This window comes from Hyperoodon ampullatus (genome assembly GCF_949752795.1).
Source record: "Hyperoodon ampullatus genome assembly, chromosome: 19".
Classification (NCBI taxonomy): Eukaryota; Metazoa; Chordata; class Mammalia; order Artiodactyla; family Ziphiidae; genus Hyperoodon; species Hyperoodon ampullatus.
Window position 1 is genome coordinate 48,155,654 of NC_136932.1, and position 25,731 is coordinate 48,181,384.

Genomic DNA, 25,731 nt, shown 5'->3' on the forward strand with positions numbered 1-25,731 from the left:
GGGCAGGCCTGGCAGGCCCTGGCGGGGGGTAGGGGGAGGAGCCACAGGGCAGTCCCTGTCACTAGGACGACAGCAGGGAGCCCTGGAGGGGGAAGGAGAGCGGGGGAGCAGGTGGTCCTTTGTCTGGAGCTGGAACGAGGGAGGGGCCCTTGCCTGATCCCAGTGCCTCCACCCCACGCCCCCCCCCAGCCGCGGATGGGCCCCCGGGGCGGGGATTGGCTCCCTCCCCTGGCCTGGGCAGCAGAGGCTCCCTGCCCTGCGCAGCCCACTGCCCCCTGCCCTGCTCACCAGGGGAGGGTTAGGGAGGGGACGCATCTTCCCAGGGCTCAGGGCTGCTTCTCATCCCCCACGTCAGCCCAGCCAGTATGAGGGCCACGTGGGCCCAGGCAGCGGCCAGGCTGGTGAGTCCGTGTAGCCAGTGCCAGCCTGTGGAGACGGGCAAGGTCCCAGGCAGAGAAGGAGACCTTCCCTAGCTGCAGTTGCCACTTTGCCACTCCAGGCGTCATTTCCTGTCTGAGCTATAAGGAGATCAGAACTGTTGCTGTTTGAGCTCTTTCCTGCTTTAAAAATCTGTGAAGAGTGGGCCCGTGAGGCTCCTGGAACCCCCTCCACTCCCGGGCCCGCACTCACCTCTTTGACCCTTGACATTCGGCTTCTGAGCAGCAGAGCAGGCCCTGGAGGCTGACGGTCAGCGGCAGCCAGTGGTTAGAGGCAGTGCCAGGCTGCCCGGGTCTGGAATCCTGGCTCTGCCACTTGCAGACATGTCACTTAACCTCTCTGTGCTCGTCGTTTTCCCGTGTCTCTACTTCCTCATCTGTGACATGAAGACAATCACAGGACCTGCTTATAAGGTCGCGGTCAGAGGTCAAAGAGATCATATATTTACGTGAGGTGCTTGGTATGATGTTTGGCCCCATGAAAACACTCAGCAGATATTAGGCGTTTTTACTCGTAAAGACCTTTCTGGAACAGAGGGTAGGTGAGTTTCCTGACGTACTCGCTGGTGGGAACCGAAGAGCTGTCATCCCTGAAATCTGGTATTTTGAGTGGGGGGTTGGGTACACAGGCAGGTTCTTAAATAGGCTCATTAGAGATGTCCTCTCTCGTTGAGTTCTGGGGAGAATTGAAGGAGTCATGACTTGTGACTCTTGGCTGTTTCTCCTGGATTGTCTTAGACAGGCTGCACACAGCATCAGCCTTCCGAAAATAGTCTTCACTGACCTTATCCAGAAAAGAGGGAAAGGTGGATTCGGTCTTCCGGGCTCCCTTGTCATGCACACGCAGACGTCCGCAACGTCTGTCTGCCTTTTAAAATCTCAGCAACCCACAGCAGCACCTCCGTGTGCAGTGAATTCATGTGGGGACGCGGTTTGTGAACAGGACTTCCCTGGGCAAACTGGCAGCTGGTTAGTGTGTGCTGAGCAGGGAAAGAGAGGCGATGGAAGGGTGACAGAAAGCTTATGTGCTTCTCCGGGAGAGGTGAATAAGCCCCTTTTCTAACTGAACCTGTGAGCCTTTCCTTGGAAAATGGGTACCTGTCTTTTCACCCAAACATCCACTTGTTCACCCAACAAATCTTCACCGAGTGCCGACTCTGCCCGGCTCTGTGCTATAAGCCCCGGGGATAAGTTGTGCACCAACCTGCAAGGAGTTGAAAATGGAGGCCAGTGCAGGGTGGAGGCCAGAGGGCTGTCTGACATGCAGGGGGAGCAGATCATGTGTTGAGGGAAGGCTCCCTGGACGCGGGACATCTGAAGAGTCGGAAGGGTGAGTCGGAGTCTCCCAGGGAGCTGAGGGGAGAAAGGGAGTCTTAGGCAGAGGCGCCCACGTGTGCAAAGCTGCAGAGAAAAAAGGGCAGCGTCAAAAATCCAACCAGGGACTTCCCTGGCGGTCCAGTGGTTAAGACTCCACGTTTCCAACGCAGGGGGCACGGGTTCGATCCCTGGTCGGGGAACTAAGATCCCACAAGCTGTGTGGCATGGCCCCCAAATAAAGAAAACCAAAAAAACAACCAAACACTCAGAGCACAGTGTCTTTGGGGAGCCCTGTGTGCAGGTTGTGGGGTGTACGTGGGTGCAGGCGTGGGAGAGGGGCTGGCAGGCAGATGCGGAAGCGCTGTCCAGGCTGTGCTCCCCGCTGCCCGGGGCCTCGTGCCTTCCCCGCTCAGTCCCTCTGCCACAGGCCCCAGATTTCCTCATCTTCCTCCACTCATCGCCTTTTCATTCCCTCTTTCCCCTTGTCCAGGGTCAGGAGTTAAGGGCAGAGAGTAATAACCCCTCTGAGCCTCCGTTTCCCTTCTCCACGCACCACAGGGTTGCGCTGGGCCATCTCAGAGGTCTCTAGGGCCTTCTAGGGTTGTAAGTGGTTGTCCGCCCTATTTGGATGTTTCCCCCGGGGGCCTTGGAAACATCCCAGATGCCGCCTAGCCCTCTGTCAGCAGAGGGCTGGAGACAGGAGCCGTGAGTGGTGACGGTGATGGGGCACCCAGGGCGGTGTGGAGAGGGGGATGGAGCCCTGCTGACCCCGCTGCTGTGTGTGCTTCTCCCTCAGTTTGACCCTGGGAACACGGGCTACATCAGCACATGTAAGTTCCGGAGCCTCCTGGAGAGCCAAAGCTCCAAGCTGGACCCGCACAAGAGGGAGGTGCTCCTGGCTCTCGCCGACAGCCATGCCGATGGGCAGATCTGCTACCAGGATTTTGTCAACCTGGTGAGCGCTCTGGGCCCCTCGCCACTGGGAGAGGCCTGTTTGGGGGTGTGGCTTAGAGGATCCTTTTGGATAATTAATGGGATCTGTTGGTCTGCAGCATTGAAAAAGTCCAGGCTGGGCTTCCCCGGTGGCTCAGTGGTTGAGAGTCCGCCTGCCGATGCAGGGGACACGGGTTCGTGCCCCGGTCCGGGAAGATCCCACATGCCGCGGAGCGGCTGGGCCCGTGAGCCATGGCCGCTGAGCCTGCGCGTCCGGAGCCTGTGCTCCGCAACGGGAGAGGCCACAACAGTGAGAGGCCCGCGTACCTCAAAAAAAAAAAAAAGAAAAGAAAAAGTCCAGGCTTCAGCAGGTGAAAGGAAATCACCAAGGACCCAGTTTATCTCTCAGTTCTGCTTTCTGCAGTGTCAGCACTACTCAAAAAAGCCCCAGGCAATTCCAGACCCTACCATCGTGGCAGCAAAGTGGCTGCAGCTGTTCCAGCCCTCATGCCCTCAGGCCTCACCATGCGGGGTGGGGTGGCGGGGAGAGGGACTTTTCATATGGTAGCTCCCACGTGAGGCCTGGGATTTCCTTCCTCCAGTTTGCCTGGATTGGGTCAGTGGGTTGTGCTGATTGAATCAAACCAATCAGTGCCCACCCATGGAGCTGGGAGTGGGGTCATTTCCACGGAAACGAAGGATTGGGAGTGGGAGGTGGGAGGTTATCGTTGGCAGGAGAGGAGCTGGGGAGTGGATGTTGGGAGGATCAGGGCAGGCCTTTCGGAAGCAACGGGGCACATGGGTGAAGGCCGGAGCTCATCAGACCTGCTGGCAGCTGTCCTGGGTTGTCGGAGGGGCTGGAGACGGGAGGCCCGTGAATCCTGCCCAGTGGTCTGGTGTCTTGGAGTCGGGACTTCCTCCTCACTGGGGTTACTGCTATGCTGTTCCGGGGGCTACTGTGGCGGGATTGGAGTGGGGTTCAGTGGGGTTAAGCAGGAAGCATCCCTCTGTGGGGTGGATGGCACATGAGTAGAAGCTGCATGAACTAGCAGGGTGAACACGAGGCCAGAAGGCCCCACTTGGTTTCCCTATTGGTGAAGTGGAAACAGTCGCCCCTCTTCTTGTCACCCATGAAATGACTGGTGTGGAAGTCCCCAGGCTCTTGGAATTCAAAAGCATCAGTGATGGAGGAGCCAGGACCTGCCATCGTGCCAGGTTTGCTCTCTGATGTGGATGCGTGGGCTTTGGCATTGTTTTAATTGCCTCTTGATTAAGGAGCTGCCTTTGCCCAGAGGTTAGCGTGATTGCAAGGAGCAGCTGTAGGGCTTTTAGTGGTGAAGAAACCTGCTGTTGAGAGTGGACCCAGGGAGCAGATCTCCTAGAGGGCGGGGGTACAGAGCTCAGATAAGCAGGGGAGTTGGGGACAGTTGGGATTCACGGGATGGGCCGTGGAGGTGAGCCCCGTGACTGGGAACCCAGCAGTGCCAGCAAAGACCAGGCCACGGAGTTGAGCCTGCACTGGCTCGTCCACAGCCCCGGCGCCAGCGTGTTTGCTGCATGCCCTGCTCAGCCCAGGGCAGAGTGAAGGCATGGCTGGGCCAGGGGAGCTGCTTCTCCCCAGCTGGGGGTTCGTGGAGTCGTCTGTGTGAATTCCCAACAGCAGATTACTTGTTACCATTGAGATTTCTCTATTTGAATTCTGAGCTGGAGCAGCCAGCCATAGCCTGGATTCTTGTGAGCAGGGCTGCCCTGGAGGCTAAGAAGGGGTTCACCAGGGGGGAAGCTCTGGGCAGGGCAGAGAGCTCAGGGGCTGGAGTCAGGTGGGCCTGGGTCCTGCGACAGGCTCTGCCTTTGCCACTCAGTGGCAAAACTGAGCCCCGGTTTTCCCATGTGTAAAATGAAGCCAAAGGAGACCCTCTTCAAGGTTGTGGCAAGGATGAAATAAGAAGAAGTGTTTGAAAGTTCCTGTTGCCTCTAATGTTCTTCCACCAGGTTAACTCCTCTGCATCCTTTGTGAGCCCTTTCCCACCCCAACCCAGGCAGAATGAACCAACCTTACCCAGAGCCCCCGCAGTGCTTTGCACAGGCCTGTCTTATAGCACAGACCACATTGCATTACAGCTGAGTGGCCAGGGTTGTCATGTATGGGTGTGCAGGTTGTGGACTGCACAAGGATGCCAGGCAGAGAGAGGAATGGGGACTGAAATCTGGCCTGGGCTTTGTTCAGCAAGGCCTGGAATGGGTGCATCCACCTGGAAGGAGAAGCTCCCTTATCTAATTGGCACAAAAGCTCCACATGAGCCAGCATGGGCTCCAGAGTCAGGCAGGTCTGGATTTGAATCCTGACTCTGTGATGTACTAACTGTGGGTCCTTGAGAAAATTTTATGCTCTCCAAGCTCTCATCCCCGTCTTTATAACGTGGGGATAATACCACGCACCAAATAATGAAGATGACATCCTCTTTTGCTGCCGTTTATGCATCTGTCTCTCCTGTATGCTCCATGAGGCCAGAAACCATGGCTGCTGCTGTGCCCGGCACAGTTCTAGGCACATCGGGGCACAGGTGAATGGTGAGTGTGTATGTGTGTACACACTGCTTCTTCTGTATTTATGCTGAGCTCCTTCCCACCTCGGGTCTTGCAGATGTATTGTTTGTGAGTATATGTGTGGTACACGCACATGTGCATGTACACATCCAGGGATTGGGGGAGAGGATGGCTACAAACTAATTTGACGACATGGTCTTATCTTGGGCTTGTAGTGATCATGGAGCCCCAAGTCCCATCCGCATTTACAGAACCACCAAGCCACTAAGAACCAGACCCAAGCTTTGCAGGCGTGGAGGGGATGGGAATAGAGCATCGTTGGAAGGGGTTCATCCAGGAAGGCCTGCTAGATGGGGGAGGCTTAAGCCAGGTTTTTCAGGTGTGTGCAGAACCCAGGAGAGGGGACGGGGCACTGCAGATGGAGGCTTGTTCCACCTGGCCTGGTCTGAACCCAGATCCTCCCCAGCTCCCTGCCCCCTGACAGGGCTTCAAACCCATATGCCTTGGTTGGGCTGGCTCACCTCCCCAGCCCTGTCTGGACTCCTGCCTTCAGTTGTTTTTTTTTTTTTTTTTTTTTATTTATTTATTTATTTATTTATTTATTTAGGCTGTGTTGGGTCTTCTTTTCTGTGCGTGGGCTTTCTCTAGTTGCAGCGAGCGGGGGTCACTCTTCATCGCGGTGCGTCGGCCTCTCACTGTCGCGGCCTCTCTTGTTGTGGAGCACAAGCTCCAGACACGCAGGCTCAGTAGTTGTGGCTCACGGGCCTAGTTACTCCGTGGCATGTGAGATCTTCCCAGACCAGGGCTCGAACCCGTGTCCCCGCAGGCAGATTCTCAACCACTGTGCCACCAGGGAAGCCCCTGCCTTCAGTTTTAACCTGATGTCCCTGCTGGGCCCACAGTCCCAGGAATATGTTGATAATCCTCACCCCGCAACCACAGAGCAGCCCCTGGGTGGCACTGTGAGCTCTGGGGTTGGGAGAGCTGTGTCTTTAGGACATCTCCCCATAGGAAGGGTCTAGAGTGTGGTCGTGGAGGGTGGGTGGGAGGTAACAGAAGCCTTGGGAGGCTGGAAGTCAGTAGGACCACCTCTGATCTCTGGGGGTCAGGCTGACTGCTGGGTGAGGCAGCCAGGACTCTGCCTGGGGAGGGGCCAGTCCTGGGGCTCCCTGAGCATCACAGTTCCCTTGGAGGCACTCAGGGCTGATGATCTTCCACAAGCACAGCTTTGGGTTCTGGTTCCGAGGACCGAACCAGAACTTATCCTTCAGTTCTCACTGATGCCACCTCCTTCAGGAAGCCCTCCCTGACTACCTTGGGACCGGGTTGGACTCTTTCCTGTGTGCTTCCACAGCAGCCTTCACTCTGAACCGTTACTCATTGCTGGTTACTTAATCTGTCTTGAGCACCACTGTATCCCCATGTCTGGCAACACCTGATGCTTAGTAGTTGCTCAAGAAATTGTGATGGATAATGGACAGGTGGGTGGAAGGGAGGTATAGTGGATATGAATACAGGCTCTGGAGCCCTACTGGGTTTGAACTTGATGGATTCCTAAAACTCTCTATGCTTTGGTCTCCTGTCTGGTGGAATGGGGATATTCATGGTCTTTATCTAGCAGGCAGACTAGTTGCATCCATGAGCCAAGCTGTGATGTGCTTAGAACAGCCCCTGACACATAAGAGCTCAGTGAATATTGTTTCTTGTTAACTATTACATTTAACTTCTTGTTAACTATTACAGAAGAAAGAGGAAGGTAGAATCAGGCCTGGTTGGTCTAAGGAATGTGCTGGCTGGGAAGACGGGATGGGGCTCCCCCGAGACTCCGGTTCTGACCCCACTCCCCTGCCCTGTTTCCTGTGTAGATGAGCAACAAGCGGTCCAACAGCTTCCGCCAGGCCATCCTGCAGGGCAACCGCAGGCTCTGCAGCAAGGCCCTGCTGGAGGAGAAGGGGCTGAACTTCTCCCAGCGACTGATCCGCCACGTGGCATACGAGACCCTGCCCCGGGAGATTGACCGGAAGTGGTACTACGACAGCTACACCTGCTGCCCACCGCCCTGGTTCATGATCACAGTAACACTGCTGGAGGCAAGGACAAGGGTGGGGAAGGGGCTGCTGGAGGGTCAAGAGGATATCTGAGGTCACGAGGGGAAAGGCAAGTCGCTGCAAGTCAGGCCCCGTTACAGGGCATGCAAGTGTTGTTATAACCCCCGACCATAGAGAGATTACAAAGCTCATTACCTTAAGCAATACGCCCTGCAGCAAAATCCCCATGTGACCACCTCCACCAAAAGCAACAGCAGCAAAAACAATGGCAGTAGTTCATTGATTCGGGGGATTTAGCCAGGCTAACTCATTAAGACACCTTCTTTTACTTCCTCCTGCAGTGAGTAACGTGGACGAGTCAGGTGCTCTCCTGGGACACCTGTAAAGTAGGAATAACCAGACCTGCCCTCCTTTTCCCACAGGACTCCCCTATTTAGAGCCAGAGAACGGCAGGTGGTGCTTTCTGAACACAAAAGCATTGCACAAATACATATGGGAGGGAGCATATATGAACAGGTAGATGTGGGCTTCACGTATTTTGCAAGAACATTCTCCCCTTAGGAAATCATCCATACCTATTGTTATTCTCAAAGTCTCATGCTTATGCAGCAGAATCCAAAGTACCACCTTCTGAATCAGCGCTCCTGTATGAGGAACTCTGAATGCTTTTATAATCTCCATCGTTTCTCTTCCAGAACCAGGGGCCTACTTACCGCCCCTGCATATGTTCTTGTAAAGTTCCTGCCGAATCAAACTGCGGGATCATTATGCTTCATGGCGTCCCTCTTCTTTTTTTCTAAATCATAATATCTGGAGTGCAGGCTAGAGCTCCTCTGTTGTTCTGGCTTCATCCAAGTACATGTGGAAGTTGTGATTTTTCTGAGATATTCTTGGACTTGTTTTCCAAGCACTTACTGTGTTGGTCTATTTATTAACTTCTATTTGAGGACCAATAATAACAAGCTGTCTTGGAAGCTGTATTTGCTCCCAGGCCACCTGTACCCACGGTGTTAGGTGGACAGAATGGCTCCCAGAGAGCCCTGGGAATCCAGCCGCTGGGAGGCCTGAGCCATTCCCAGGCTCAGCCCAGGAGGGCTTAGCCACACACTAATTACAGCTGCCCTCCCTCAGTGCATGCCTGCTTCTCACGTACTTTATCATTTTTAAACCTCACAATCACCGTGGAAGTGTAAGAATTAGTATCCCCGTTTCCAGATGGGGAAACTGAGGACCAGTAAATTAAAATAATTTGCCCAAGGTCATCCAGAGGAGTCAGATCTTGTGTCCAGATTGGTTTCAGATTTTCAGAAACCTCAGCTGTGTAATCTCGAGCCACCAATCTAGAAGAAACTGGAAAATGATGAAGTAACTGTTTCAGAGTCCTTATACTAAAGCCCAAGGTTTTTGTTTTACATACAGTTCTAGTAACCTGGTTTTCTGAGTCCGTAACAGAGTGAACATGGTGGGAAGCTACTAGAAGGGGCCCCCTACCAACCAACAATAGGAAGTAAGAACCTTGTTGTAGTACCTGGTCAACAACGTGCTGACACCCAGGCATTGCGGACACCCAGGCATTGCGGGGGAGGACAAAAGAAAATGTAAAAGCAAACCTGAGTCGTAAAGAAACAAGAATTTGGGACCATTTAATATAGGAGCAAAACCCCTATCAATTACTGGAGAAGACATCACTCCTACAGCCCAGATCAATACCTGAGACATCCTTAAAATTAAGGGACATGAATTTTGCATTCTAGAAAGAGTTCCAGGGGACTTCCCTGGCGGCGTGCTCCCAGTGAAGGGGGTCTGGGTTTTATCCCTGGTCAGGGAAGTAGATCCCACATACATGCCGCAACTAAGAGTTCACATGCCACAGCTAAGGAGCTGGCGAGCCGCAACTAAGGAGCCCACCTGCTGCAACTAAGACCCAGCGCAACCATATAAATAAATAATATTTAAAGAAAGAAAAAGAGTTCCAGGAAAAAATAGTTCAGATAAATACTCTCTTAGGGCTTAAACAAGTACACATCAGTCATCTTTAAAATTAACTTATGTGGGACTTACCCGGCGGTCCAGTGGTTAAGACTCCATGTTTCCACTGCAGGGGGCACAGGTTCAATCCCTGGTCGGGGAAGTTCCGCATGACACACGGTGCAGCCAAAAAAAAAAAAAAAAAAAAAAGAACAATTATGTGAGGTGTTGGTGAGAATTCAAAGAAATTGAAACACTTGTGTACTGTTGGTGGGAATGGAAAATGGTACAGCCACTGTGGGAAACAGTATGGCAGTTCCTCAAAAAAATTAAACAGAGTTACATGGTCCAGCAATTCCACTTCTGGGTGTATACCCAAAAGAATTGAAAACGGGATTCAAAGAGATATTTGTACACCTATGTTCATAGCAGCATTGTTCACAATAGCTAAAAGGTGGGAGCAACCCAAGTGTCCATTGACAGATGAATGGATAAACAAAATGTGGTAGATACATACAGAGGATTATTAGGAAGGAAATTCTGACATGTATTACAACACGGCTATACCTTGATGACATTATGCTGAGTGAAATAAACCAATCACAAAAGACAAATACTGTATGATTCTACTTATATGCAGTCCCTGGAGTAGTCAAATTCATAGAAACAGAAAGCAGAATGGTGATTGCCAGGGGCTGGGAGGCAGGGAATGGGAATTAATGTTTAATGGGTATAGAGTTTTTTTCAGTTTTACGAGATGAAAAGAATCCTGTAAATGGATGTTGGTGATGGTTGCACATTATGAATGTATTTAATACCACTGAACTGTACACTTAAAATGGTTAAGATGGTAAATTTTACCTTATGTGTATTTTACCACAGTTTTTTTTTTTTAATCAACTTATGTGGAATTGCCTCAGCCCCCAAGTGCGTATGTGAGTTATTATCAGAATTAAAGTTTAAAATCCTACAAACCCTTCCTGCTTAACACCGAGGAAATGTGGGCAGAGACCATGAGACCATTTTGTGAACATTTAACACAAAATAATCGAACAGAAGTGGGGCAAGAGATGGTGCAGCGCTAGCTTGGCTCTGGTCGTAGGGATGTCCCTCCTTCTCTGAGAAGGAAAGACGACAACTTCCGTAGAGATTCCAAATGTCAGCACAAGAGGGGTTCCTGGGCAGTTTCACACCTAGTAACAGGCTCTCTTCATCCTGTGCTCTCATCCAGGTTGCCTTTTTCCTCTATAATGGGGTGTCGCTGGACCAATTTGTGCTGCAGGTAACCCATCCACGGTACCTGAAGAACTCACTGGTTTACCATCCACAGCTCCGAGCACAGGCTTGGCGTTACCTGACGTACATCTTCATGCATGCGGGGTGAGTACATTCTATCAAGAGTCCCTGTGGGAAAATAACTGGTCCAGAGAGCCTGGACTGAAATATATATATATTTTTATCTACCTGGACACAGGATTTGAGGTGGCTTCTTGAAACTTACGTAATACCAAACTGTATGAGTAAATTATTAAGAGTGTATGGGAGGGGCTTCCCTGGTGGCACAGTGGTTGGGAGTCCGCCTGCCGATGCAGGGGACACAGGTTTGAGCCCTAGTCTGGGAAGATCCCACATGCCACGGAGCAACTAAGCCCGTGCGCCACAACTACTGGGCCTGCGCTCTAGAGCCCGTGAGCCACAACTCCTGAGCCCGTGTGCCACCACTACTGAATCCCGCGTGCCTAGAGCCTATGCTCCTCAACCAGAGAAGCCACCGCAGTGAGAAGCATGTGCACCGCAATGAAGAGAGCAGCCCCCACTCGCTGCAACTAGAGAAAGCCTGTGTGCCCCAACGGAGACCCAAGGCAGCCAAAAATAAATAAATAAAATAAATAAATTTATTTAAAAACAAAGTGTATGGAAAAGGGAAAATAGAGAGAGGAAAATGCTAAAAAGCCAACAGAGAGCTTTTTAGCATATACACAGCATGTGATGCTATGTACTTGCTGTAAGTGGGTTATAAATTTATTCTGAACTTCCTAGCGGCCAAAGCAAAGAGGGAAATGTGGTCAGCCACCAGGTTCATTGTCCATAAACCATGTGTGTGAGTGCCTTATAAGTGAAATAAAGGACAGATTTACTGAAAGGAGGTCTCGCAATGTGGTGGCATGAGTCTTCTTGAGGAACTCTAGCAATACTTAAAGTTTCTGTTTGTAGAGCCATGTGGCCTCTTTTGGGGCCTGGAGTGCAATCAGTTCTCACTGGTACCTCCTACCCCATGATAAGGACCAGGCGACCACCCAGGTCCAAGTCCCCTGAAGAGCACAGTCTTGGCTGGAGACTGTTTTTACATAGTAGAAGCATGGAGTTGGGAAATCAGAGTCCCCAGACACCAGACCTCTGTGGTGTCTTCTACAGACTTTTCTAGAGAAGTAAAGGAAAAGCCTGGAAAAGCCCTGTGGGTGCCTGTCCCTGGGGTTGCCAATGGGAAGAGGATTATCCCGGCCCGCATGGCTCTTTCCTTGTCAGAAAGACCCACAGTGGCCAAGAGGAAGCTCCACTGTGGGCCTCCCTTCCTGCTGAGCCTCCAAAGGGGGCACAAGAGCCACCCCCTAACTGGCTGCACGTGCTGGGAAAGGTGCTTTGGCGTGAGGAGACTTCTGGATGGTTGTTGATGGATGTCTCCACTCTGAGCCTGAGGGGATGGATGCCTTGCCTGCTGGGTCCCAGCTTCAACTTCACAGGCTGAGGGGCAGGGTCGGGGAGGCACTTCATGCTTCAGTCTCCTCATGAGCCAAGATCTGGACACAACAGGAACTGGAGGATAACTTTGATATACTAAGCTCTAACAGATATCTTTCATGCTTGCACTTGTTTGGAAAACATCTTTCTCTTTAAATATCAGTAGGTCTTACAGTAGTGAGCCAGAGCGACTGAGTAGCCTGGATAATGGACCAGGTCCCACACATCAGAGCCCAGGGCCGTGGTCCCAGCCTGACCACTAACCAGCTGTGTGACTTTAAGTCAGTCAGTGCCCCTCTCTGAGCCTCAGCTTCTTCTCTTGTGTCAACTGATGGAGTTGCTGCATCTTGACCGTTGTTAAGCCCTCATTGGCAAGTGCAGACACTGCCAGTCACCACCCAGCCCTGTACCTGTGTTCCTGTCCCAGCTGGCAGGGAGGGTGTAAGGAACACTCCAAAATGGTCTATCTGCATTGTAATTCCTTCCCCTCCACCCCCCAGACTGTGAGCTCCTCAAAGGCAGCTATAGGGTCTTTTTTTTTTAAATTTAATTTTGGCCACGCAGCATGGCTTGTGGGATCAAAATTCCCCAGCCAGGGATTGAACCTGGGCTACAGCAATGAAAGCACTGAATCCTAACCACTAGACCACCAGGGAACTCCCAGCTATAGGGTCTTGTTCACTACTGGATCCCCAGCGCCTTGGCATGCTAAATGAATGGATGAATGAATGTGATCTCTCTGTACAGGATAGAACACCTGGGACTCAACGTGGTGCTGCAGCTCCTGGTGGGGGTACCCCTGGAGATGGTGCACGGAGCAACCCGCATCGCGCTTGTCTATGTGGCTGGTGTCGTGGCAGGTAGGCAGGTGGGCCCCGTGCCCCCAGGGGTGAACCTCCCCAGGGTGGCTAGGAGACCCCATGAGGTCAAGCAAGCCCCAATTTCCGGAGGACCCTCACCATCCAGGCTCCTGACCACTAGGCTTGGCCTCCAGGCAAATCTCCCCACTTCCCTGGGGATACTGGAAAGGGAACTGCCACCCAGAGAGGGAGGCATGTGATGACAAAGGAGGGGAGAGCACAGGATCTGGAACAGGCAGACTGACCGGAGTTTCAGTCTTCACACTGCCGTGTTGCAGCTGTGCGGACTTGGGGAAATGCCTTACCTTCTCTTGGCCCCATTAAGCTTTAAGAGGGAACTGATGAGATCTGCCTGCCAGGCGTGAGGAGGGCGGAGTGAGGTGAAGGATGAAATAAACCGTGCAAGGGAGGTGAGATCCCTGTGGGGACATCCAAGGAGTGGGTGGAGCCAGGTACCTCCCCTGGCCAGGCCAGCACCTGTACCCTAAGGGGGATCTTGCCTCTGCCCGGGCTGGCCCTTGATTGACCCACGGCTGGCCGGAGAGAGTCTGGCCTGGGAGGTAGTGCGCACTCGTGCCAGCTGGAGGAGTCTGGGGCCCTGGCTGACTCGGCCCACGTGGCAGGTGATGATAGTGATCATTGTGGCCTTGAGGATAGTGGCCAGCCCCCTGTCCCCCTCCCCAGTGGTAGGGGAGGTGGACCGGGATGAGGTGGGGACAGCAGGGCAGGTTTCTGCAGGAAAAGTCTGCACCGATTGGGCTTCTTTCTGAACAGAGGGGTCTCCGTCGTGATGTTTCCAGCTTTATCGCTGGCTTTTTTCTTTACAAGGTTTGCCGCCTCAGCTCTTCCCCCCTTGACAGCTGTGCCCAGGGGAGCTTTGTGTGGACGTTTAAGTAAGATCTTAATCCTTTCTGAGTGGCATTGAAGTTGTCATCAGGAGAGCAGGGCAGCGTCAGCCTTGTAAACAGTGGGCAGGTGGGGACCCTGGAAGTAAGTGGAATGACTTCAGGAATCAAAGAGGGAAGGGTCCCACCCCCACCCCCACCCCCCCATCCCATGAGAGGCTGGTCTGCTAGTTCGTGAACCCTCAGCCTGGGAGATTGGCCCAGCGCTGTCTCCTTCACTCCTGTGCTGAGGTTAAAAACTTGGCCACCTTGGACAGCACTCACTCCAGCTTCTCCCAGAATCCAGCACCTTCTGCATCCTTGAAAAAAGGTCTGATGAACATCTCTGTGTGCCGGACTCCCTTAGCCACTGACACACCCCTGAGTGTCGACATCTGGGGATTTAGAGCCTCATTTTCCATACCTACGTACGCAGAGACCCAGATGGTTAATGGCGAGGAACGGGAAAGATGCTCGTAACACTTGCAGTTGGTAGTTAATTAGATGGGAGAGCCAGTAACCTAGAAGACAGACATAGATTCAAGATGACTCAGGCCTCGCCCAAACCAGACGACACCCAGCGGGAAGACAGTGCAGGTATCACTTCCCAGTGATGCCAGTGCAGAAGGAGATGGTGTAAAGGCAGACGGGGGCTTTCCAACTAAACCTGAGGGTGTGGGGCTGTATTGCAAAGCAAATGACACGCACTGTTCTATCTGAGTCATTGATTCAGAGCAGAGGGCATTCTGGTCACCGCATATCAAATCGCTGATCTCCAGGATTGAGTTGATTGACCTGCCTGTACCCCTTCTTTCCTCTCTTCTCTGTGTGCATCCCTCCTCAGAGACGGGGGCCCGTTCAGACAGCCAGACCCCGACCGGATAGCCAATAGTTATCAGGTGCCTGTCCTGTGCGGGCTGTATTTAATCCCCACGACAACTCCATGAGGCAGGAACTGTTAACTCTCCATCTGTTACAGATACAGAAACCGAGACTTAGGGATGCTAAGTGACTTGCTTAGGAAGATACAGTCATAAGTGGTGGAGCTGGGCTCTGATCCAGGCTATCTGACCTCAAAGGCTGTGCTCTAACGCTGTCATAGTGTTATGAGAATTAAAAGGCAGGCCTTAACCTTTATGCACATAATTTGTCAGAAACCAAGGGAGGTCTTAATAGACATGGACCCCTGCCCTCTAATTCCTGCCCAATGAAAATATTCCAAATCCAAGGCCATCGCATTTTGTAACGATAATAACTAACCTCTGCTGAGTGTGTCTAGTAGTCCAGGTATGTGATAAATGGTTCACACGTATGTTATCTGCTCTTCTCATCACAACATTCCTATGAGGTAGGTGCTGACACCCCCATTTTATAGGCAGTTCAAAGAGGTAAAATCAACTCTATTTGCTCAGCCAAGAAGCCCTAGAACTGGAGTGGAAACCCTTCCTCCGCCCGGGGCTTCTAGCCAGTGCTTGAAGCCAACGTGCATCTCACTTCCGGCTAATGATTACAGGGCTGAGTTTAAATACTTTAAGATCCAGTCTCTTCGCTGCTCTCCCCAGCTTTATGATAGTTTAAATAGATCAGAAGCGATGGATGCATCCCCAGAGCCTAGCACAGGGTTTGGTACATGGTAAGCAACAAATATTTATAAACGAAGTGAAAGAGTACATACATAAATAAAGTTGTACTGCTTAAAGGTAGATGTTCTGCCAATTTTTATTTGGATTTGTTTGGGTTTTTTTTAACGGCTAAGGGAGATGCTGGAGAACACCTGCTGTAAATTTTCCAGGCTAAAATTATCGCAGCTATGCATTATGGCAAAGTCACCAATTCATCCCCGTGCTGGCATGGACCCAGGGTTTTGGGGGAAAATTCATAGCCCTGACTAGCACTGATCCTTTGGTTTGTCTGCTGTGTGCAGGTGTGGCGTGTCACTCCGGCTCGCCTTTCTCTCCCCATCCTCTGCCCCCATGACCTCCAGGAGTTCACACTGGCCTTTATTGAACTGTGATCCATTCGGTTCATCGGGAATCCTGCCTGGCCCTGGCTTTCTGTCCTGGGATGACCTGTCTTACTTTATTGATATGAATACATACATTTATACTTGACCTCTCTTAGTCCCTATAGTCCAGGGCTAATCTGCAGGCACTTAAGGAAAGTCTTTCTACCACAAATGGAGGGCAGGTGGATCCAGATTGTCACCTTCCGGATTCTAGAACCAGGATCCGAACCTCAGACCCTGGATCTTAGGCCAAGACTTGGATTATTGTATTTCTGATCTGGAAGGAACCCTTGAGATGCCCTCCAGTGGGTGGCAAACTTTACTCTCCAGGTCCCACCCCCATTCAGCCAGAGCAGCTCTCTGCACCATGGGGTAGGGGTGTGAGTCAGGTGTCTTTGAAAACAGTGTCTCCCTGCTCAAAAGTTAGAAAGCCTTAAACTAACCTCCTCATTTCACAGATGTGAAAACTGAAGCCCCAAGAATTCAGGAGCTGTGCCCAGGGTCACAGAAGTAGCCAGTCGCGCCCCCATCCCATAATCCTGCCACAATCCAGACTGGCCTCTGGTCCTGGGGTCAGGACTCTCATCCATCGTCAGGGTGAGGGAAAGGTCAGTGCATGGAAGCTGGACCCTGGGGCCTTCCCTGCCGCCTCCTTGTCCTGGTGCATCCCACCGGGGAGGCCAAGGGAGCAGAATCTGGCCCGGTTTGTGGGGACTCACATGGAGGAAAGAGGCCAACCCCAAGGAGGCTGGGGCTTCCTCTGTCCAGACGGTAATTACTGGGCAGCCAGCCCTGTGCAGCCCTGCAGTGCAGCCTTTGCAGCCAGCCCTGCCGCCAGGGAGAGTGAGAGCGTGGGAATCCTTTGTCATGCAGATCCCGCTGCCTGCCCGTTGGTCACCCTGGGATTTTTTTTTTTTTTCTTTTTCCTGTTATATAGGGCTGACCCCAAGGCTAGGCAGTTAAAAAAAAAAAAAAGAAAGTTATCTGACAATAGATCAATACCTAATTAAAGCCAGAGGGAAAGCGTGAAAGGGGAGAAGAAAGATTTATAGTTGCCTTGGGAGGGGAGAAGGACTTGGTGCCCTTAGTTCGTGACAGTTTGTATTTTCCTGAGAGACAACATTCCCCTTGAGGCTAAGAATCTGTTGTGGGGATCTCTTCCTCCAAGGATCTCAGTGAGCCAGGAAGCCTTGAGAGTGGTCTGGGGGTGGCGGCAGGCCAGGGAGAAGGCACATGACGTGGCAGGGGCCTCTCCACGCCCAGGGTGTCAGGCACGCTGGTTCCCGGGCCGGGCCATGCCTTGCCTCCTGCTAAGCAGTGAACCCTCCACCCCTGTAGGGCCTGCAGAATCTGGCCTTCTGCCTGGCCCTCTTCTCTCCACCCAGGCAGCAGCTAACCGGCTCCTGAGCCGGCGGACATTTTCCAGCGGTGATTTCTGCACACTCACCCAGGCCAGCCACCTCTCATCCTCTGAGCCCTGGGTTCTAACTCCCAGTTATTTTTAGTCTCCTGTGTCCTTCCCTGAAAGCCAAAGCATTGATCACACTTAAATGAGACCAGAGCAACACATTTCCCATCTTCTTCTCTGCCCAGCTTCCCTCCCAGGATGAAAGTTTATCATCCCCCAGACCAAGCGTCTCTACCATTCCTTTCCCCCAGAGGGTATGACATCATCTTTCTCTCTTCCCCGGGACTTCTCAAGGACGTTTTTCCTCCAAAGAAGCCCCGCTCTGGAGATCCTGTTGGCCTGTTGTGATTTCACTCAGTGGGAGGTGATGCTAGGCAGGTTTTTGGATGCTGTTGAGGAGAAAGAGCGAGGGTAGAGGGTGGAGGTTGACCTCTGACCCAGTCTGGGGCGTGGCTGCTAGAGAGGCTGAGAGCACCGGGCTTTGTGTCAGGCAGACCTGGACTGGTATCCTGGCTCCAGCCCTTCCGACCAGGTGACTCTGCTGGGCTCAGCCTCCTCCTGTCTGCAGTGAGGCTACTAGTGCCTCTGCCTCAGGGGGTGGGCTTGAGGGTCAAAGGGAAGGATGTCTGTAAAATGCTTGGCCGGTGTCTGACACACAGTGCCCCATAAGGGGTGGCTGTTTCTGCAAGCACTACTGCTACTATTTTTGTCGTTGCTCAGAACCCTGAGATAGCACAAGGGGAGGCTGGATGGCCAGGCAGATGATCTGGGTGGCAGAGTTCTGCTCTGGGCAAGTCACTTCTCTCCTTGAGACTTTGCTTCCCAGCTGTAAAAGGAGAAGTTTGAACCAAATGGTTCTTTCAGCCATAAATGAATCTTCTAGGAAGCTCCGAGGTGACATGGGATCAAGGGAGGAAGAGAGCGAGCCTCTTGCTCTGGGGTCTCAGCCCCGAGGCTACAGCATCCGAGGGCCTGGGACTGGGGTGGGAAGCCGACTCCAGCATCCTTGAGTTCTCCGTCTCTCTCTGTACCAGGGTCCTTGGCGGTGTCTGTGGCTGACATGACCGCACCAGTGGTGGGCTCCTCTGGAGGGGTGTATGCGCTTGTCTCTGCCCATCTGGCCAACATCGTGATGGTGAGCACCCCCTGTCCCAGCAACCCTCTCTTGGCCTCCCCTCTGCTGTCACTGGGCCTGGCGTTAATCTGTTGGAGCCGGGTTTTAGATCCTCCTCCACGCTCCAGCCCGGGCTTGGCAAGCACCAGGTGGCCTTGGCCAGTAGCTGAGTTCAAGGACACTCCTCACCCTCTGCCGGAATACTTCCAGTGGGGCCCTTCCATATGTGATTCATATTTTCTCCAGCCATGGCTTTGCCCATCTTCCTATTCCAACTGTTTGCTACTCAGTGACTTTAAAAAGTTTAAATCCTTGACCACTAGCATGCGTCGTAATTGTAACTTGTTGTTTGTCATTGGTTGTTAAAAGTAAGGGGATCTTAGGGACTTCCCTGGTGGCACAGTGGTTAAGAATCCGCCTGCCAATGCAGGGGACGTGGGTTTGAGCCCGGGTCTGGGAAGATCCCACATGCCTCAGAGCAACTAAGCCCGTGTGCCACAACTACTGAGCCTGTGCTCTACAGCCCGTGAGCCGCAACTGCTGAGCCTGCATGCCACAACTACTGAAGCCCACGCGCCGAGAGCCCATACTCCACAACAAGAGAAGCCACAGCAATGAGAAGCCTGCGTACCGCAACGAAGAGTAACCCCCACTCACCACAACTAGAGAAAGCCCGCGTGCAGCAGCAAAGACCCAAAGCAGCCAAAAATTTAAAAAAAATAAAATAAATAAAGGGGTCTTAGAGATGATCTCATCAAAAGTCCCAAACAGGAAAGAAGGCTCTGGGAGGTTAAGTGATTTGTCCAAAGCCACAATCAAATTTGTGGCAAAATGGGGACTTGAACCCACATCTCCTGGCAATCATTCTAGTGTCACTCTCCTCCACCAGCCCCTCAAAGCGACTGGACACTGTCATTCCATTTCTCATGCTTTTCCTTGCCTTTTCCTGAAAGGCAATCTGGTGTAACTAGCTAAGAGCAGGAGCTGTTATTCCTCCTAGATCTGAATCCCAGCTACCCATTTCCTAAAGAGTGACCTTGGGCAAATGACTTTACTGCTTTGTGCCTCAGTGTCTACATCTGTGAAATGGGATGAGATGGGATCAATGACATAAAGTGAAAACAACCACTCAGTAGAAGTGTGAACTTAATTCCTGGCTCCCCACAGAAGAGGCCGAGGTAGACTCAGAATAGAGACAGGATCTTCAAGGCGAGCAATTGGAAGCCATCTGATAGTCTCAGAGGAGGTCAAGACGGCTTCCTTGTTTTAGAAGCAGCCTGAAGTTTGTAGGCTGAAAAAGGAGTCACTGGCAGTGCTTGGCTCACCCTGCCTGATGCCCCCACTGGCCCAGGAGCCTCCAGGCAGAGCCCAGATCTTACTCATCTTTTCCCCAGTGCCTGGAATAGGGCTGGACACATGGCAGAGGGTGCCCACTAAATTGGGGGGAAGGAGGGAGGGAAGGGCCGGAGGGAGGGGAGGAGGGCAGGAGGGACTGTCAGGAAAGGAGTAGCTTCTCTTTGGGGTCTTCTTGCTCTCACCTCTCTCCCCCATCACTGTCTTCACGCACGCGGCAGTTGTGTGAATGCTCAGTGACAGCCGTTTATGGAGTTCTTGGAAACACGAGTCTTAACCACTGGACCTCCAGGGAAGCCCCAGCCCCATTTCTTCATTATTATTGCCACTGTCACCTGGCCTGCTCCTCAGCACCATCCCCTTTCTTTGCACCAAAGTCCCCTCTGTACACTGAGAGAGAAAGAGAGCTGCAGCAGGGGCGGCTGGGTGTGTGACAGTGTGTTTATACACGGGGTGCTTGGCTTGGTCTGCTAAACACCTGGGAGCCCAGGGCCGCCTCACATGGCCCTTTAAATGGGTCATCCCGTATCAGTGCCACAGCTTTCCCCAGACACAGCTTTTCCTCTGAATTCTGCTTCTGCCACTCCCCCTGCCCCTGCCCCAATTCCTTTCTGCAGGGGGAGGGAAGGCCACCCTCCCCCTCCCCTCCCCCTGCCCCCCAAGGGGCATCTGTGTATGAAGGGGATGAGCCAGCACAACTAAGAAAGAAGAGGTAAACAGGACTTCATAACGATGACCTTTTCCACCCCTTCCCACCGCCTGGGAAGCAGCCCCGATGCCCCAGGAGTTCCTGTGGTGAGGGCAGACCACCTCTAGGACCCTGGACCAAGGGCTGGGGCATGGGGTTGAGGAGGGGGGTGTGAGAGCAGTTTTCTTCCAGTTTATGTTTCTTTCTGCAAGTAGCCTGTGGCTGTGCAGATGAGCTGTCCCACCCAAAAGCCCAGCGATCTTCCAGAAGGACGTGGCTTTCCCTGACCAACGGGGAGCTTTGGGGTCCCCTGGAGTGTGACATAAGGTAGCCTTTCCCTTAGAAAGTTGTGTGGTGCTTATTGGACAGTGAAAAACACTCACTTCCTCCTTAGAAGGTCAGTTTCCTTTCATCAAGAGGCTGCCTTTACCCAAGCTAGCTCAGTGCCCAGCAATTCAGAGATACGTTAGGACACACCATATGAAATTGCCATTTCTGTGGGTCAGAAGCATTTAAGCATTGGCAGTTTCATGTGGTTCAACCTAATAGATAGACCATCGATTTTTTTTTTCCCCCAGAATGTTAGCAAATATATGGGGAGAGTTCTTTTTTTTTTTAATTTTTATTTTATATTGGGGTATAGTTGATTTACAGTGTTATGTTAATTTCAGGAGTACAGCAGGGACTTCCCTGGCTGTCCAGTGGTTAAGACTCTACACTTCCACTGCAGGGGCCAGGGGTTCGACCCCTGGTCGGGAAACTAAGATCCCACATTCCACTCGGCCAAAAAAAAAGAGTACAGCAAAGTGACTTATTTATACATATACATATATCTGTTCTTTTTCAGATTCTTTTCCCATATAGGTTATTACAAAATATTGAGTAGAGTTCCCTGTGCTATATAGTAGGTCCTTGTTCATTATCTATTTTATATATAGTAGTGTGTATATGTTTAGACTATTAATTTTTAATTCCAAAATGAAGACTTGTCTGTGTGTCCCAATAAAGCACCTCATCAGAACAAAAAGGAAAAAGAACATGCACTTGACATCCAGGAAATCTGGATTTGAGGACTGGTATCACCATTTTAATAGCTGTGAGTTCCTTAACTTCTCAGGGACTCTGTTCTGTCATCTGGAATGCCTTCTTCACAAGGTAGTTGTGAGAAAGACATGAAAAAATTGGATGTGAAAATGTTTTTCATGTGACAAATCACCAGACAGCTGGGAGACCCTGTATGTATATGTGTGTATTTATATATATATATATATATATTTTTGTGTGTGTGTGTGTGTGTGTGTGTGGCGGGGGGTGGCGCGTGTGGTACGCGGGCCTCTCACTGTTGCGGCCTCTCCCGTTGCGGAGCACAGGCTCCGGACGCGCAGGCTCAGCGGCCATGGCTCACGGGCCCAGCCGCTCTGCGGCATGTGGGATCTTCCCAGACCGGGGCACGAACCCGTGTCCCCTGCATCGGAAGGCGGACTCTCAAGCACTGCGCTACCAGGGAAGCCCTATATATTTTTATACATATAATTCTTTATCTTTATAAATTCCACCTGATATCTGTACAGAGAATAATCTGAAAATGTGTCCTTTATGCTTCAGATGCATAACAATGTTGAACACTTCTGTTCTCAGGACTCTATTTAAGTGAGAGATTCTGCCTTAAATGAAAGTGTGTCTTATTTTTCATAAAAAACACTCTGAGTTTCAAAATGCTTGTTTACATCAAAGGAATAAATCTAGAAAATATTTCAGCAAATGATCTGGCTGGCATTAAAGACCTGTAATCAAGACTTCTTATTTTAAATTCTAGCAGTATAAAGACACACATAATTGAATAATTTATTAATTGCCTTTTGCTGGGGCCCGTAGGGCAGAGTTTCATTTTTATTTATTTATTTTTTAAAATTTATTTATTTTATTTTATTATTTATCTTTGGCTGCATTGGGTCTTTGTTGCTGCACGTGGGCTTTCTCTGGTTGCGGCGAACGAGGGCTATTCTTCGTTGCAGTGCGCAGGCTTCTCATTGCGGTGGCTTCTCGTTGTGGAGCACGGGCTCTAGGCTCACGGGCTTCAGTAGTTGCGGCACACGGGCTCAGTAGTTGTGGCTCACAGACTCTAAAGTGCAGGCTCAGTAGTTGTGGCTCGCGGGCTTAGTTGCTCCGTGGCACGTGGGATCTTCCCAGACCAGGGCTCGAACCCGTGTCCCCTTCACTGGCAGGCGGATTCTTAACCACTGCGCCACCAGGGTAGCCCTCATTTTTAAATATACGAGATATTTTCTTTAACTTTGCCCCATATGATAGTTGTTTTTCTAAAACATTTGAGATCTAAATTTTCGCAAATGGAACCATACTGTCAAAGCACAAGGAAAGATTGTTGTCGAAAAGTCACAGAAGATTTCTGTTATAAGGTTCATTTTATTAAGTAAAAATCCTTCTGTAGGATTTTTACTTAATAAAATGTAATTTTATCTGTGTCATGTTTTCTTTTTCATCTGTGTCACGCTTTCCTTGTTTTCTGTGTTGGGTTTTCTTGAAGTGATTTGACAAGAAATTGTTTCCACTGGGGTTATGTAAAGCTGTCTGGGAACAGAACCTCTCTCGCTTGGGTTTCAGCCTCTCAGCTCTTGACTGGCTGGGTGAGCAAGATGCCGAGGGGACTGGTTACTGCCTTGTTTGCCATTGGTGAGTTACCATCTCACCCTGTGAGGCTCTGGTAGAGAATGAAATTAAAGGACCTGAAAAAAGTTTATATTCCCCAGGGGCCTGCAGGCTTTTCAACATTTATAGCAGCAGCAGCGCTGTCTCTGTGTGAGATTTTTTCCCTTCCCTCCTGTTGTTTCGCTGTGCTTATTTTATTGGAGGGAATAATGGGCAGGAGGGGGGGAGATGAGGCAGCTGGTGGAAAGGAGTGACTTTCTAGTTTAACCCCTCAGCTGCTGGGAGGCTGCTCATTTACTGATGTTTGCTCAGCTCTGGGGGCAGCCAGCATGGACAGACAGAATGTGACCCTGCCTTGGAAGTGTGGGCGGACAGAGCCCTGGACTGGGAACCCTGTCAAGCTCGACATTAACTCACTGTGACCTTACACTTGCCCTCCTGGACCCTCAAGTGCAGATCAGAGGGCGGGTGACTGGATCAGCTTGGCAAACTCCAGTGCCTTCCAGGGCTGGGCAGGTATGGTAGATGAAGCTGGTCCTGGGAGCCATGTTGCAAAACTGGAGCTCCCCGGCCTCCTCCAAGGTCATGGAGAGTCTGAAGCTTCTTTAAAAAAATTGTTTTTTATTTTTATACAATTTTTAAAGGTTACTTTCCATTTACAGTTACAACAAAATATCGGCTATATTATACAATACATCCTTCAGCCTGTCTTACCCCCTAGTAGTTTGTACCTCCCACTCCCCCATCCCTATATTTCCCCTCCCCCCCTCACTGGTAACCACTCATTTGTTCTCTGTGTTATATTCACTAGTTGGTTGAATTTTTTAGATTCCACATGTAAGTGATATCATACAGTGTTTGTCTTTCTCTGTCTGACTTAGCAGAGATTCTGAAGTTTTAAAGCCGCTCTGCAGGGCAAACTCACCATCTTTGCCCCAGGTCCAGATACTATCAGGCACTTAGACGACTCTTACCACGTGCCAGACAGCGTTCTTCTTTACACATATTAATTCATTTCACCTTCGCAACAAACCATGAGGTGAGTAATGAGTTAGGTACTGTTGTCGTCTCAGATTTACACATGAGGACACTAGAAAAAAGGAATTCTGAGCCACCACACTAGTGGTCTTGCCAGACCAAAAATGCAGACAGTGCTTTTTTAGACAGATCCCAGGTAGGGCCCAGAGGGGCCTGGACCTCAGCTGAAGGAGAGAGCGGCCAGTACATTCTAGACTTACTCTGCCGGATACTGTCACTCAGAACACAGTGAAAGAGACTTCAGGTAAAATATTCAGAGGGTTTTTATGAGGAAAAGGGATCTTAGAAGTGTTCTATACCCATATGAATCGCCATCTGTCCACAGAACTCTTTCTATTTTGCAAAACAAAAACTCGATACCCATTTAATAACTTCCATTCCTCCCTCCCCCAGCTCCTGGAAACCCCTATTCTACTTTCTGTCTCCATGAATTTGACTACCTCTGTAGTCTGTACCTTGTACAAGTGGAATCAAACACTGTTTGTCTTTTTGTGAGTGGCTTATTTCACCTAGCATAATGTCTTCAAGGTTCATTCAAGTTGTAGCGTGTGTCTTAATTTCCTTCCTTTTGAAGGCTGAGTACTATTCCATTGTGTGGATATACCACCTTCTGTTTCTCTATTCACCCATCCATGGACGCTTGGCTGGCTTCCACTTCTTTGGCTGTTGTGAATAACACTGCTGTGAACATGGGTGTCACATTTAAGGGAGAATGACGACGCATGGGTGGACCTCACAGGGAGACAAAGCCTGGCCGGACAATAGCAGGAAGAACTTTTCAGTGATTGGGGCCCCTTCACGGGGCTGCTTCAGGAGGTGCTGAGTTCCCGGTCACAGGGGCTGGAGGGCCATTTTGTCAGCTTCTTGGCAGGGGTGTCCCTTTGGGTGGAGATGGCCCATCAGGTGACTCCCAAGGACCCTCCCGTCCTTGGGCTTCATCTTGGAGAGGAGCTGAGGGGCCACCGACCTTTGGCCAGATGAGCTAGCTCGGATTAGGTGGCCAGATCCGGTGGAGGGCACCAACTCCTGTTTTGTTGCCTGTCTCCCAGCGAGGGTCCCCTGTGGGCAGACGCCAGCAGGTGACAACGTTGTCCTGCCGTCTGCTCCTTAGCACAGAACATGTCAGCAAGCAGAGATTAGACTCACTCACCTAAAGAGGGGCCGTGTGTCACTCACCTCGCCTTTTTTGAGGTTCAGGTCACTGAGGAATAATAGGGAATAATAGGGAGGCAAAGGGCAAGAAGCCGAACGTGGCAGGATTTCTCTGTCTTTTTGGCAGCTTCCCGGCATCCTGCTTGGTCCACTGAAGCTTCCATAGACATTATTGTGCATGCCAGTGTTCAGGGCCTCTGTCAAGTTTCACGCATGGGTCCCCCAATGTCAAAGGAGTTCAAGACGTGCCCCTGAGCTGGGCCTGGGCCAGGCAGCAGAAGCAGGGGAGGTGGGTGGGAGGGAACAGAAGCCCCGGCTGTCCCCACTTGCCTCCTTCCCTAGGACTGATGTGTTCCAGGGAGATTCCAGGCTCGTTTCTGCTTCTGGGTAAATGGAATCGAGCTTTGAAAGCGCTGCAGGAGTGCCCCTCAAAGGAGCCCTGTGGCGCAGTCTTTTGTAAATTGAACAGTCCTTTTGTTAGGAGAGTAATTATACTCTGATTATCTGCTTTGGAGCTTCAGAGATTCTCAGGGGAAAGAGGGATTTGTCTGAAGCCCATCTGGCCCACCCCCT

The 25,731-nt window shown here is 51.1% G+C and overlaps 1 protein-coding gene across 4 annotated transcripts in view; it reads left to right on the plus strand.

The window, feature by feature from the left end:
* Window positions 1-25,731, plus strand: part of RHBDL3 (rhomboid like 3) — a gene marked incomplete at both ends in the record, with an annotated part of 42,636 nt that overhangs the window by 12,940 nt on the left and 3,965 nt on the right. For 2 of the 4 annotated variants that reach the window (XM_079726431.1, XM_079726432.1), the window contains 5 exons: window positions 2,551-2,709; window positions 7,100-7,324; window positions 10,482-10,630; window positions 12,737-12,849; window positions 18,181-18,281. In XM_079726431.1, the coding sequence (XP_079582557.1) occupies window positions 2,551-2,709; window positions 7,100-7,324; window positions 10,482-10,630; window positions 12,737-12,849; window positions 18,181-18,281 (747 nt within the window). Of the gene's footprint in view, window positions 1-2,550; window positions 2,734-7,099; window positions 7,325-10,481; window positions 10,631-12,736; window positions 12,850-18,180; window positions 18,282-25,731 lie in introns of all 4 variants that reach the window. The other 2 variants (XM_079726430.1, XM_079726433.1) reach the window with 2 other exon arrangements.